The 15,373-nt window shown below is 43.4% G+C and overlaps 1 protein-coding gene across 1 annotated transcript in view; it reads left to right on the plus strand.

Moving 5' to 3' along the window:
- The window catches only part of LOC135513304 (histone deacetylase complex subunit SAP130-like), a 50,156-nt gene that overhangs the window by 3,306 nt on the left and 31,477 nt on the right, over positions 1–15,373 (plus strand). The window contains exons 2-8 of the mRNA XM_064936198.1: positions 2,863–3,036; positions 6,615–6,754; positions 7,865–8,020; positions 12,132–12,326; positions 12,946–13,045; positions 13,305–13,426; positions 13,683–13,792. Of these exons, the coding sequence (XP_064792270.1) occupies positions 2,874–3,036; positions 6,615–6,754; positions 7,865–8,020; positions 12,132–12,326; positions 12,946–13,045; positions 13,305–13,426; positions 13,683–13,792 (986 nt within the window). The 5' untranslated portion in view covers positions 2,863–2,873. The remainder of the gene's footprint in view (positions 1–2,862; positions 3,037–6,614; positions 6,755–7,864; positions 8,021–12,131; positions 12,327–12,945; positions 13,046–13,304; positions 13,427–13,682; positions 13,793–15,373) is intronic.

Consider the following 15,373-nt stretch of genomic DNA (forward strand, 5'->3'; position numbering starts at 1 on the left):
GGGGAGAACAAGTATGATTTTTAAGTAATTAATTTGCATGACATAAATATTTGATCACCTACCAACCAGTAAGAATTCCGGCTCTCACAGATCAGTTTGTTTTTCTTTAATTAAGAAGCCCTCCTGTTCTCCACTCATTACCTATATTAACTGCACCTGTTTGAACTCGTTACCTGTATAAAAGACACCTTTTCTGATGTATCAAATACTTTTGTCATTCATTAAAACACAAGTTAATTACTTAAAAATCATACAATGTGATTTTCTGGATTTTTGTTTTAGATTCCGTCTCTCACAGTTGAAGTGTACCTATGATAAAAATTACAGACCTCTACATGCTTTGTAAGTAGGAAAACCTGCAAAATCGGCAGTGTATCAAATACTTGTTCTCCCCACTGTATATCTCTCTGGTCACCCCCAAAACCAATTCTTACTTTGGCCACCTCTCCTTCCAGTTCTCTGCTGCCATTGACGGGAACAAAATACCAAAATCTCTGAAACTGGAAACACTTATCTCCCTCACTAGCTTTAAGCACCAGCAGTCAGAGCAGCTCACAGATTTCTGCACCTGTACATAGCCCACCTATAATTTAGCCAAAACAACTACCTCTCCCCCTACTGTATTTATTTATTTATTTTGCTCCTTTGCACCCCATTATTTCTATCCATACTTTGCACATTCTTACACTGCAAATCTACCATTCCAGTGTTTTACTTGCTATATTGTATTTACTTCGCCACCATGGCCTTTTTTTGCCTTTACCTCCCTTATCTCACCTCATTTGCTCACATCGTATATAGACTTGTTTATACTGTATTATTGACTGTATGTTTGTTTTACTCCATGTGTAACTCTGTGTTGTTGTATGTGTCGAACTGCTTTGCTTTATCTTGGCCAGGTCGCAATTGTAAATGAGAACTTGTTCTCAACTTGCCTACCTGGTTAAATAAAGGTCAACATTGTTTCATGTGCTGCATTGACCATGCAGACTGATGCAAGTGCCTCGTAGTCAAGCGAGAATAAATGCGCTCCTTGAGTGACTGGGTGGGGTTAGGTCTGTGTGGAAATCAGGGGGTGGGGTTAGGTCTGTGTGGAAAGCAGGGGGTGGGGTTAGGTCTGTGTGGAAAGCAGGGGGTGGGGCTAGGTCTGTGTGGAAAGCAGGAGGTGGTGCTCGGTCTGTGGAAATCGGGGTGGTGCTAGGTCTGTGTGGAAATCGGGGTGGGGTTAGGTCTGTGTGGGAATCAGGGGTGGGGCTAAGTCTGTGTGGAAAGCAGGGGGTGGGGCTAAGTCTGTGTGGAAAGCAGGGGGTGTGGTTATATCTGTGGAAAGCAGGGGGTGGGGCTAGGTCTGTGGAAAGCTGGGGGTGGGGCTAGGTCTGTGTGGAAAGCAGGGGGTGGGGCTAGGTCTGTGTGGAAAGCAGGGGGTGGGGCTAGGTCTGTGTGGAAATCGGGGTGGGGCCAGGTCTGTGTGGAAAGCGGGGTGGGGCTAGGTCTGTGTGTAAAGCAGGGGGTGGGGCTAGGTCTGTGTGGAAAGCAGGGGGTGGGGTTATGTCTGTGTGGAAAGCGGCATGGAGAGCGAGAGAGTGGAGAGAGACGACTCAAATAGGGAAGTATAAGAAAAAATGTACAATTAAAATTGACATTACACACAGTGTATCACATTTAACAAACCAAACATTTAAAATACTGTTATAGAAGGTAAAGTAAAAACCCAATCCGGTCCGTGCATCAATACTGTTAGATTGTCAAATTGGGTATACCGCCCAGCCCGAACTGAGAGTCATGATCAAAGGATACTCCCACCTTGCATTGAGATATGTTTTCCCACCCATATCTCGCACCAGCTCCACGTTGTCTTAATGTAACCATCCATGATTGCGTTCCCGCCCCAATGCAGCGCGTTGTAATGGAACCATCCATGATTGCGTTCCCGCCCCAATGCAGCTCGTTGTAAACAAGCGTAACGGTAGGGTTGGGTATCTTCTGGTAAAGTAACTAGCTAGAATTTTTTAATTTAATTTTACCTTTATTTAACCAGGCAAGTCAGTTAAGAACACATTCTTATTTTCAATGACGGCCTGGGAACAGTGGGTTAACTGCCTGTTCAGGGGCAGAACGACAGATTTGTACCTTGTCAGCTCGGGGGTTTGAACTCACAACCTTCCGGTTACTAGTCCAACGCTCTAACCACTAGGCTACCCTGCCACCCCATTGTTATTTTTTTTCATACCGTCTGAATTTCCTAACTCACTCGGGACATTCATTGATCGCAGACAGAGCGATGATATGTAAAAATGCTTCAGCTTAAGCGCATTTTCGTTTCACACAAAGGTAGCTGGCTCTGTGTGAATGAAAGACAGGGTACCGAGGCTCGTGAGTCTTGCTCGAGCTGCTAGAATGGGATTTGTCTCCGTTCATCTTTACTCCCCAGGGCTGTGACAGGGTGGCAGGTAGCCTAGTGGTTAGAGCGTTGGACTAGTAACCGAAAGGTTGCTAGATCGAATCGCCGAGTTGACAAGGTAAAAATCTGTTGTTTATGCCCCTGAACAAGGCAGTTAACCCACTGTTCCTAGACCGTCATTGTGAATAAGAATTCATTTTTAACTGACTTGCCTAGTTAAATAAAATAAATTAAAATATGACGGTCATGAAATTTGTGTTGACTGTCATGTGGATTCCTCATGCCATCTGTTCTCAAAGCCCATTGAGGGGAGGGAATTTGGACCTTATCCGCCAATGCATTTGACCAGATAAGGGAAAAAAATGAATTGAGAAAGAGGCGTGAGATCTCTTTTTTTTAATTTTATTTTTATTTTTTATTTTTTTTATATATAATGGTTGTTCAATCCTTCTCCCTTCTAGGATAGTGAAAGATGAGTAACCGAAGGGGTGGGGCTAAGTCTGTGTGGAAAGCAGGGGGTGGGGCCAGGTCTGTGTGGAAAGCGGGGGTGGGGCCATTTTCTACAGCTGGAATGCCTGCTCAGAGTGATCCTGGTGGAAAGCCGATCTCCGTCAATCAGTCATCCAAACAGCCAGGTTAACATTTATATTGAATATTGCGTGTTCCTAATGGCATACTATTCCCTATATCAGGGGTTCTCAAACTGTTTGGGGCCGGGGTTCCTTCATAATCAGAACACAACTCGAGTAAGGTAATAAATAATAAATAAATAAATAGCTTACAAGGAGTTTTACTACGGCCAGACAAACCAAGTCTTGGGGTGTGGGAAGAAGCATTTTAAAGGCCCACCTCTTGGCATCGGAGATAAAAATGTAGCATTTTTCAAGCAAATTTCCTGCAATTCTACAAAAACAATGTCCACGTGGCAGAGACAAGTTAGAGATTTTCCAGTTCTGTGGATACCAATATCCCTGTGAATCTCCCAGGCCGAGGTTGCCCAGGGTTAGGACATATAAAGTTGTAAATAAGAAGAACAAAAAGTCACTCCTCTTTTCTTTTAGCACTGACTTTGCTGTTAAATACTTGAAAGAATGTACTTGATATGATTGTGATATGTGGTTGTCTCACCGAGCTATCTTAAGATGAATGCACCAACTAACTGCAAGAAGCTCTGGATGAGGGTGTCTGATAAATGGCTAAAATGTAATGTAAAGGAATAATGTAAATTGAATGTAAATTAATAATGTCAATGTAAATTAATAATGTAAATTTAATGTAAGTTAATAATGTTAATGTAAATGAGTAATGTAAATTAATAATGTAAATGAATGTCACATTGTATGGTATTACACCCTCTGAACTTATTCTACGGATCCCTTGGCCAGAATTAATTTAATTAGTTAATATTCATAAAAATAAATACATATACACACACACACACACACACACACACACACACACACACACACACACACACACACACACACACACACACACACACACACACACACACACACACACACACACACACAGTACCAGTCACAAGTTTGGAGACACCTACTGATTCCAGGGTTTTTCTTTATTTGTACTATTTTCTATATTGTAGAATAATAGTGATGACATCACAACTATGAAATAACACATATGGAATCATGAAGTAACCAAAAAAGTTAAACAAATCATATATTTTAGGTTCTTCAAAGTAGCCACCCTTTGCCTCGATGACAGCTTTGCAAACGCTTGGCATTCTCTCAACCAGCTTCACCTGGAATGCTTTTCCAACAGTCTTGAAGGAGTTCCCACAAATGCTGAGCACTTGTTGGCTGCTTTTCCTTCACTCTGCTATCCGACTCATCCCAAACCATCCTCATTGGGCTGATGTCGGGTGATTGTGGAGGCCAGGTCATCTGTTGCAGCACCATCACTCCTTCTTGGTCAAATAGCCCTTACACAGCCCAGAGGTGTGTTGGTCATTGTCCTGTTGAAAAACAAATTATATTCCCACTAAGCTCAAACCAGATGGGATGGCGTATCACTGCAGAATGCTCTGGTAGCCATGCTGGTTAAGTGTGCCTTGAATTCTAAATAAATCACTGACAGTGTCACCAGCAAAGCACCCCTCACCATCACACCTCCTCCTCCATGCTTCACGGTGGGAACCACACATGCGGAGATCATCCGTTCACCTACTCTGCGTCTCACAAAGACACAACGGTTGGAACCAAAGATCTCAAATTTGGACTCATCAGACCAAAGGACAGATTTCCACTGGTCTGATGTCCATTGCTAGTGTTTCTTGGCCCGAGTAAGTCTCGTATTCTTATTGGTGTCCTTTAGTAGTGGTTTCTTTGCAGCAATTCAATCATGAAGTCCTGATTCACGCAGTCTCTGAACAGTTGATGTTTGAGATGTGTCTGTTACTTTAACTCTGTGAAGCATTTATTTGGGCTGCAATCTGAGGTGCCGTTATCCTCTACAGCAGAGGGAACTCTGGGTCTTCCTTTCCTGTGGCAGTCCTCATGAGAGCCAGTTTCATCACAGAGCTTGATGGGTTTTGCGACTGCACTTGGAGAAACTTTAAAAGTTCTTGAAATGTTCCGTATTGACTAGCCTTCATGTTTTAAAGTAATGATGGACTGTCATTTCTCTTTCCTTGTTTGAGCAGTTCTTGCCATAATATGGACTTTTACCAAATAGGGCTATCTTCTGTATACTCCCCCTACCCTGTTACAACACATCTGATTGGCTCAAACACATTAAGAAGGAAAGAAATTCCACAAATTAAGAAGGCACACCTGTTAATTGTAATGCATTCCAGCTGACTACCAAATGAAGCTGGTTGAGAGAATGCCAAGAGTGTGCAAAGTTGTCATCAAGGCAAAGGGTGGCTACTTTTGAAGAATCTCAAATATAAAATATATTTTGACTTGTTGAAAATGTTTTTTTTTTGGTTTCTACATGAGTCCATATCGGTTGTTTCATAGTTTTATTGTCTTCATTATTATTTGACAATGTAGAAAATAGTAAAAATAAAGAAACTCTTGAACGAGTAGGAGTGTCCAAACTTTTGACTGGTACTGTATATATGTATAACTTCATGAGCTGCATTACCTGTCTTTGTAATTGGTTTATTTTCATTTGAGCTTAATGGCATGTTTAGCTAGCAGCCTCCATGGTAATGTTATTTATTTGGCGCCCCCTTGTGTACTAAACTGGTAATACTGTACATTCTGTATACTGTCCAATCCTGCCAGTTATTGAATCTTTCTAAATGGCCGAGTTGCAATTCTGATTTAAATAGTCTCAAATCTATGGCAAGTCTTGAAAATTGGTGTCTAGCAATGATCAACTAACTTGACAGAGTTTGAAGAAATTTTTAAATAATAATGTACAATCCAGGTGTGCAAAGCTCTTAGAGACTTACCCATAAAGACTCAGCTGTAATCGCTGCCAAAGGTAATAACATCTATTGACTTAGGGGTGTTGAATACTGATGTAAATACGATTTTTCTGTATTTCATTTTCAATACATTTGCAAATGTAAAAAAAAAAAACGTTTTCACTTTGTCATTGTGGGGTATTGTGTGTAGCGAGGGGGGGGGTATATATTTAATCCAGTTTGAATTCAGGCTGTAACACAACTTAAATGCGTTAAGTCAAGGGGGTATGAAGACTTAATGAAGGCACTGGACAGTAACCAGGATGTGGGGGGGGGGTCACTGCCGCCGTGGGCTATGGGGGGGTCAATGCCGCCGTGGGCTATGGGGGGGGGGTCACTGCCGCCGTGGGCTATGGGGGGGGGTCACTGCCGCCGTGGGCTATGGGGGGGGGGTCACTGCCGCCGTGGGCTATGGGGGGGGTCACTGCCGCCGTGGGCTATGGGGGCGTCACTGCTTTCATAGTAGGAATCAACATAACGTATAGTCTATTACCGTCAACCAAATAATGGCTCTAGAACAATCTGCAGGAACGTTGTGTAGCAAAATCACTGAAAATTAACAACATAAGAGGAAGGCAATGTCGGAGTCGGTAATTTTCGGTTTATCGTCCAAACTCTAAAAAGGCGTAGTACTACATAGTGAATAAGGTGCCATTTGGAACTGAACACATTTCCAAAGTCCTCCATAGTTTCTGATAAATTCTCTCCAATTGTATGCTATGATCTATGATGTTTATTAAAACTCACACTGCAGGCTTTTTAATGGTTCCTTAGCAGGACCAGGTGAGGACAGTAGTGGTGATGTGGACCACCATGGTCCCAAGGACCATCCAGCCAGCAGCAGGGGAGGAGAAGAAGCCCTGTTGTTCAGAGAAGACAAGCAGGAGACTGGAGTGGTCAGACCCTACCCCCAGGTTAGTGGATACTCTAGTTCCCTCAAACTCACCTCTGGACCTTGAAGCCAGTTCCAACTATGTTTTTTCATAGTTTCCCTCTAATCAAGGACTGATTTTAGACCTGGGACACCAGGTGGGTGCAATTAATTCTCCGGTAGCTCCTTACCTCGTAGTGTAAGAGTTGAGTACCCTTGCTGTAGGGGATAGGATGGCTCCTTACCTCGTAGGGTAAGAGTTGAGTACCCTTGCTGTAGGGGATAGGATGGCTCCTTACCTCGTAGGGTAAGAGTTGAGTACCCTTGCTGTAGGGGATAGGATGGCTCCTTACCTCGTAGGGTAAGAGTTGAGTACCCTTGCTGTAGGGGATAGGATGGCTCCTTACCTTGTAGGGTAAGAGTTGAGTACCCTTGCTGTAGGGGATAGGATGGCTCCTTACCTTGTAGGGTAAGAGTTGAGCACCCCAGGTCTAGTTGATAGTGTAGGTAGATAGGACCTCTGAGACTATCACAGTGCAGGTGCATTTATATGGAGACTTGATTACACACAGGTGGATTGTATTTATCATCATTAGTCATTTAGGTCAACATTGGATCATTCAGAGATCCTCACTGAACTTCTGGAGAGAGTTTGCTGCACTGAAAGTAAAGGGGCTGAATAATTTTGCACGCCCAATTTTTCAGTGTTTGATTTGTTAAAAAAGTTTGAAATATCCAATAAATGTCGTTCCACTTCATGATTGTGTCCCACTTGTTGTTGATTCTTCACAAAAAAATACAGTTTTATATCTTTATGTTTGAAGCCTGAAATGTGGCAAAAGGTCGCAAAGTTCAAGGGGGCCGAATACTTTCGCAAGGCACTGTATTTGTTGGCTCCAAATTCCCTTTTATTGTACCCTTGTTTTGACCAGTGCCCATAGGGTTCCATTTGGGATGCAGCCAATAATGTACAGATATCATTAACTGCACTTTCTCTATTTTCTCATTGATTGCAGGCTTTTTATTGGCTAATGATCTATGTCCTGAATCTCCATCAAACTCTTTAGTCCAAGACTATGCTTTAATCCGTTCCCAGAATCCACCCCCGATATTTCTTACAAAGTCAAAATCTTATCTCATCATCCCTCCTCAGGTCCCGGTTCAGACCCACAGCCAGTCCCCGGTCCCAGCTCTGTCCCAGCAGGTGCCCAACAAGGCAGGTACACCTGGTCAACCTGTCACCGTCTTCAATCCTCCTGTCCAACTACTGCAGGCCCAGCCTGCTGCCCTCGTCGACGGGCAAATTAAGGTAAGACCTCTCCATGTTTTTTTTTTTTTTCAAATTGCACTTTTTTTTTTGCTATTTAGTGCACTACTTTTGACCAGGGCTCTCGTTGAAAGAAGCACACTTTGTTTACATACCCTACATTACTCATCTCATATGTATATGTATATACTGTACTCTATATCATCTACTGCATCTTTATGTAATACATGTATCACTAGCCACTTTAACTATGCCACTTTGTTTACATACTCCTCTCATATGTATATACAGTACTCGATACCATCTACTGTATCTTGCCTATGCTGCTCTGCACCATCACTCATTCTTATATCTTTATGTATATATTCTTTATCCCTTCACACTGTGTATAAGACAGTAGTTTAGGAATTGTTAGTTAGATTACTTGTTGGTTATTACTGCGTTGTCGGAACTAGAAGCACAAGCATTTCGCTACACTCGCATTAACATCTGCTAACCATGTGTATGTGACAAATACATTTGATTTGATTTGATTTTCCACGTCTCTTCCCTAGTCTGATCCCAGATCTGTTTTATCTGTAACGGTAATAGGGTGGTAATTAGAACACCCCATTCCCCCCCTCTCTTCCCTAGCCTGATCCCAGATCTGTTTTATCTGTAAAGGTAATAGGGTGGTAATTAGAACCCCCATTCCCCCCCCTCTCTTCCCTAGCCTGATCCCAGATCTGTTTTATCTGTAAAGGTAATAGGGTGGTAATTAGAACACCCCATTCCCCCCCCTCTCTTCCCTAGCCTGATCCCAGATCTGTTTTATCTGTAAAGGTAATAGGGTGGTAATTAGAACCCCCCATTCCCCCCTCTCTTCCCTAGCCTGATCCCAGATCTGTTTTTATCTGTAAAGGTAATAGGGTGGTAATTAGAACCCCCCATTCCCCCCTCTCTTCCCTAGCCTGATCCCAGATCTGTTTTATCTGTAAAGGTAATAGGGTGGTAATTAGAACCCCCATTCCCCCTCTCTTCCCTAGTCTGATCCCAGATCTGTTTTATCTGTAAAGGTAATAGGGTGGTAATTAGAACCCCCCATTCCCCCCCCTCTCTTCCCTAGCCTGATCCCAGATCTGTTTTATCTGTAAAGGTAATAGGGTGGTAATTAGAACACCCCATTCCCCCCCTCTCTTCCCTAGCCTGATCCCAGATCTGTTTTATCTGTAAAGGTAATAGGGTGGTAATTAGAACCCCCCATTCCCCCCCCTCTCTTCCCTAGCCTGATCCCAGATCTGTTTTATCTGTAAAGGTAATAGGGTGGTAATTAGAACCCCCATTCCCCCTCTCTTCCCTAGCCTGATCCCAGATCTGTTTTATCTGTAAAGGTAATAGGGTGGTAATTAGAACACCCCATTCCCCCCTCTCTTCCCTAGTCTGATCCCAGATCTGTTTTATCTGTAAAGGTAATAGGGTGGTAATTAGAACCCCCATTCCCCCCCTCTCTTCCCTAGCCTGATCCCAGATCTGTTTTATCTGTAAAGGTAATAGGGTGGTAATTAGAACCCCCATTCCCCCCCTCTCTTCCCTAGCCTGATCCCAGATCTGTTTTATCTGTAAAGGTAATAGGGTGGTAATTAGAACACCCCATTCCCCCACCTCTCTTCCCTAGTCTGATCCCAGATCTGTTTTTATCTGTAAAGGTAATAGGGTGGTAATTAGAACCCCCATTCCCCCCCCTCTCTTCCCTAGCCTGATCCCAGATCTGTTTTATCTGTAAAGGTAATAGGGTGGTAATTAGAACACCCCATTCCCCCCCTCTCTTCCCTAGCCTGATCCCAGATCTGTTTTATCTGTAAAGGTAATAGGGTGGTAATTAGAACCCCCCATTCCCCCCCTCTCTTCCCTAGCCTGATCCCAGATCTGTTTTATCTGTAAAGGTAATAGGGTGGTAATTAGAACCCCCCATTCCCCCCCCTCTCTTCCCTAGCCTGATCCCAGATCTGTTTTATCTGTAACGGTAATAGGATGGTAATTAGAACCCCCCATTCCCCCTCTCTTCCCTAGCCTGATCCCAGATCTGTTTTTATCTGTAAAGGTAATAGGATGGTAATTAGAACCCCCATTCCCCCCTCTCTTCCCTAGCCTGATCCCAGATCTGTTTTATCTGTAAAGGTAATAGGGTGGTAATTAGAACCCCCATTCCCCCCCTCTCTTCCCTAGCCTGATCCCAGATCTGTTTTTATCTGTAAAGGTAATAGGGTGGTATTTAGAACCCCCATTCCCCCCCCCTCTCTTCCCTAGCCTGATCCCAGATCTGTTTTTATCTGTAAAGGTAATAGGGTGGTAATTAGAACACCCCATTCCCCCCCCCTCTCTTCCCTAGTCTGATCCCAGATCTGTTTTTATCTGTAAAGGTAATAGGGTGGTAATTAGAACCCCCCATTCCCCCCCCACTCTTCCCTAGCCTGATCCCAGATCTGTTTTATCTGTAAAGGTAATAGGGTGGTAATTAGAACCCCCATTCCCCCCCCTCTCTTCCCTAGCCTGATCCCAGATCTGTTTTATCTGTAAAGGTAATAGGGTGGTAATTAGAACCCCCATTCCCCCCCTCTCTTCCCTAGCCTGATCCCAGATCTGTTTTATCTGTAAAGGTAATAGGATGGTAATTAGAACCCCCCCCTCTCTTCCCTAGCCTGATCCCAGATCTGTTTTATCTGTAAAGGTAATAGGGTGGTAATTAGAACACCCCATTCCCCCCCCTCTCTTCCCTAGCCTGATTCCAGATCTGTTTTATCTGTAAAGGTAATAGGATGGTAATTAGAACCCCCCATTCCCCCCCCTCTCTTCCCTAGCCTGATCCCAGATCTGTTTTATCTGTAAAGGTAATAGGGTGGTAATTAGAACCCCCCATTCCCCCCCCTCTCTTCCCTAGTCTGATCCCAGATCTGTTTTATCTGTAAAGGTAATAGGATGGTAATTAGAACACCCCATTCCCCCCCTCTCTTCCCTAGCCTGATCCCAGATCTGTTTTTATCTGTAACGGTAATAGGGTGGTAATTAGAACCCCCCCATTTCCCCCCCTCTCTTCCCTAGCCTGATCCCAGATCTGTTTTATCTGTAAAGGTAATAGGATGGTAATTAGAACCCCCATTCCCCCCCCCCTCTCTTCCCTAGCCTGATCCCAGATCTGTTTTATCTGTAAAGGTAATAGGGTGGTAATTAGAACCCCCATTCCCCCCTCTCTTCCCTAGCCTGATCCCAGATCTGTTTTATCTGTAACGGTAATAGGATGGTAATTAGAACCCCCATTCCCCCCTCTCTTCCCTAGCCTGATCCCAGATCTGTTTTTATCTGTAAAGGTAATAGGATGGTAATTAGAACCCCCATTCCCCCCCTCTCTTCCCTAGTCTGATCCCAGATCTGTTTTATCTGTAAAGGTAATAGGATGGTAATTAGAACACCCCATTCCCCCCCCACTCTTCCCTAGCCTGATCCCAGATCTGTTTTATCTGTAAAGGTAATAGGATGGTAATTAGAACCCCCCATTCCCCCCCCTCTCTTCCCTAGCCTGATTCCAGATCTGTTTTATCTGTAAAGGTAATAGGGTGGTAATTAGAACCCCCATTCCCCCCTCTCTTCCCTAGCCTGATCTCAGATCTGTTTTATCTGTAAAGGTAATAGGGTGGTAATTAGAACCCCCATTCCCCCCCTCTCTTCCCTAGTCTGATCCCAGATCTGTTTTATCTGTAAAGGTAATAGGGTGGTAATTAGAACCCCCATTCCCCCTCTCTTCCCTAGCCTGATCTCAGATCTGTTTTATCTGTAAAGGTAATAGGGTGGTAATTAGAACCCCCCATTCCCCCCCCTCTCTTCCCTAGCCTGATCCCAGATCTGTTTGTGGTGTATAGCCATCTATACACGACAGCATGAACACATCTCTTTTTTCCCCTGTCTGCCATCATCTGATTGAGAACCCTCTCAGTCAAGGAAGAAAAGTTGATACCCCTAAAAGTGTCCTAAAATATAGAATCAAAAAAGATTGATAGTCTGTTATCACTAGCTTAGTTATCACTAGCTTAAATCAAATCTATGTGTGTTAGGACAGCAAATATCATAGAAACAAATCTATATTTTCTGTGGTGTTTTTTTTTTTTTCTCCCTTCTTCAGGCTGCCCTGAAATCGCTGGTACCCAGTCGTCTCATCGCCCCGGCTCCAGCCTCCAGCCAGGGCCAGGGGGGTCACATCCCTCTCCCTCTGCCTCCCAAGGTGCAGCCTGCCCTGCTTGGCCACATCACTGTCACCCTGGAGAGCCACATCGCTCCCACCTCCTCCATCCCTGTGGCAACCATCAGTGGACAACAGGTGACTACATAGCCTGTTACATTCTTTTATTGGCTCTTGTTTGTGATCATTACATTCTTATTGGCTCTTGTTTGTGATCATTACATTCTTATTGGCTCTTGTTTGTGATCATTACATTCTTATTGGCTCTTGTTTGTGATCATTCCATTCTTATTGGCTCTTGTTTGTGATCATTACATTCTTATTGGCTCTTGTTTGTGATCATTACATTCTTATTGGCTCTTGTTTGTGATCATTACATTCTTATTGGCTCTTGTTTGTGATCATTACATTCTTATTGGCTCTTGATTGTGATCATTACATTCTTATTGGCTCTTGTTTGTGATCATTACATTCTTATTGGCTCTTGTTTGTGATCATTACATTCTTATTGGCTCTTGTTTGTGATCATTACATTCTTATTGGCTCTTGTTTGTGATCATTGCTTTTTAATAACTTTAATGAATGAGCCAATAAAGGGGCAGTTTCCTGGACATAGATTAAGCCCTAGTCCGGGATCAAAACGACATCAGTAGATTATCTCTGTTGAAAATGTGTTTTTAATCCAGGATTAGACTTAATCTGCGTCCAGGAAAACCTTTTATTAGGGATTGATGTTTTTGACCTATTCTTTTTTCAGGGCCACTCCAGTAATCGGCATCACCTCGTGCCAGCTAATATCCAGATAATTAGGTCTCCTTCTGTTCCTCAACACACATTCGCCTCTCACCTACCAAGAGGTACGTACCACATCTCCCTAATCCATCTCCCTAACCCAGCGTTTTGGTTGGAGGCCTAACACCCACCCGTTTCACAACAAACATTCACTTCCCATTTACCCTAAACCGATATTACTGACCGGAGGGGAAACGTTTCACATTCTATTTTTCTCACGTGTCGCACTTCTCTGGCTCGACCTCTAGAGGGCGCTTTTACCTTTCTTGCCTTTCGTTCTGTATTTTATGTTCCCTCGTCTATATTGTGCTGTCTGTCTTCCAGGGGCGATGGCTGCAGCAGTGATGTCCAGCTGTAAAGGGCCTGCTGTTCTCAGACCAGCATCTGGGGCCAGTGCAGGCCCCGTTCAGCACACTGTACATCACGTCAACCACCAGTCTATCCAGGTGCTTACCCCAGTGTTATTACGGCTCAATTGCATTATTATGGTGGGAGGCTTGTGAAGGGTTTACAGATCAAATGTTAACTTGGACACCATTGTGTTTCCTCATTTGTAGTGCAGGAAATGACTGGCGGGGGGGGGGGGGTTGACTTACTTCATTGTAACAAAGATAACTCCTGCGTTCGTGATTGTTTGTGTTGACAGTTCAGACAGTCTTGTAGGGAGACATAGTGTGATTCTCTCCCTCTCTTCGTCCTCAGTCTCGTTCCCCTGTCACCAGCTCTACAGCAGTGGTCCCCATCTCAGCCACCCGGAACCAGTCCCCTGTCATCAACCCAACGTTCACCCAGTCTGCAGAGGTGCTGCATGGGTAAGTGGCCCAATAGCTAGACTAGCATTAAAGGGATAGTGTGAGATTTTGGCCCTTTATGTACTTATCCAGAGTCAGATGAACTCATTGTCAGGGCTCTAAATTAAAAATGTTCATTGGTAGCAGTTGCGCTCCCAACTTTAAAACGTTTGGAGTACCAGAAAATAAGATTGCGATATAGCCTAAATCATTCCCAGCTACTTCTGAAGCACATGTTGTGCGCTAGAAACTAATATGTAACCCTGTACATACATTTGTTTATTATAAAAAGCTAAACTGTGATGACGACATGCAAGAGATCTGTCATTCATTCATTGCTGTGATCATTGACTTCCTGAAGAAGATATCCCCTTTCTTTCTGTGTCCCCAGATGTTTGGCTGTACTGGTAAAGTTTACCAGGTTGTTAGCTAGCTAGCTAATGAGGTAACATGACTGATGTTTGGATGTACCGGTAAAGTTACCAGGTTGTTAGCTAGCTAGCTAATGAGGTAACATGACTGATGTTTGGCTGTACTGGTAAAGTTACCAGGTTGTTAGCTAGCTAGCTAATGAGGTAACATGACTGATGTTTGGATGTACTGGTAAAGTTACCAGGTTGTTAGCTAGCTAGCTAGCTAATGAGGTAACATGACTGATGTTTGGATGTACTGGTAAAGTTACCAGGTTGTTAGCTAGCTAGCTAATGAGGTAACATGACTGATGTTTGGATGTACTGGTAAAGTTACCAGGTTGTTAGCTAGCTAGCTAGCTAATGAGGTAACATGACTGATGTATGGATGCACTGGTAAAGTTACCCGGTTGTTAGCTAGCTAGCTAGCTAGCTAATGAGGTAACATGACTGATGTTTGGATGTACTGGTAAAGTTACCAGGTTGTTAGCTAGCTAGCTAATGAGGTAACATGACTGATGTTTGGATGTACTGGTAAAGTTTACCAGGTTGTTAGCTAGCTAGCTAATGAGGTAACATGACTGATGTTTGGATGTACTGGTACAGTTACCAGGTTGTTAGCTAGCTAGCTAATGAGGTAACATGACTGATGTTTGGATGTACTGGTAAAGTTACCAGGTTGTTAGCTAGCTAGCTAATGAGGTAACATGACTGATGTTTGGCTGTACTGGTAAAGTTACCAGGTTGTTAGCTAGCTAGCTAATGAGGTAACATGACTGATGTTTGGATGTACTGGTAAAGTTACCAGGTTGTTAGCTAGCTAGCTAATGAGGTGACATGACTGGAATACGGTGTAAAACAAATGCAGCCAGCGAGTAGTTTTAGAACGGCCCGCGACATGGTTTATGACAGGAGGAGAAAAAGATTGTGTCGGTAATATGTGTCAGATCTTTTGAACTGTTTGGGTTGGGAAAACAAGCGGTTTGCTCTGTCGTAATGTTACAAGCTTGACGCTAACGAATCTGCGCTCAGGGAAACAGTGGTACAGAAAGAAAACAAATATATGATTTTTGTTTTTTTTGCACAGTGCTCCCAAATTTAAAAAAAACCCTGTATAAATGAGAAAATAAACCATAGGACTTACCTTTAACCACTTGTGTAAATGACAACTTGTGTGTTTGTGCCCACAAGG

This window comes from Oncorhynchus masou, chromosome 24, assembly GCF_036934945.1.
Source record: "Oncorhynchus masou masou isolate Uvic2021 chromosome 24, UVic_Omas_1.1, whole genome shotgun sequence".
NCBI classification, from domain to species: domain Eukaryota; kingdom Metazoa; phylum Chordata; class Actinopteri; order Salmoniformes; family Salmonidae; genus Oncorhynchus; species Oncorhynchus masou.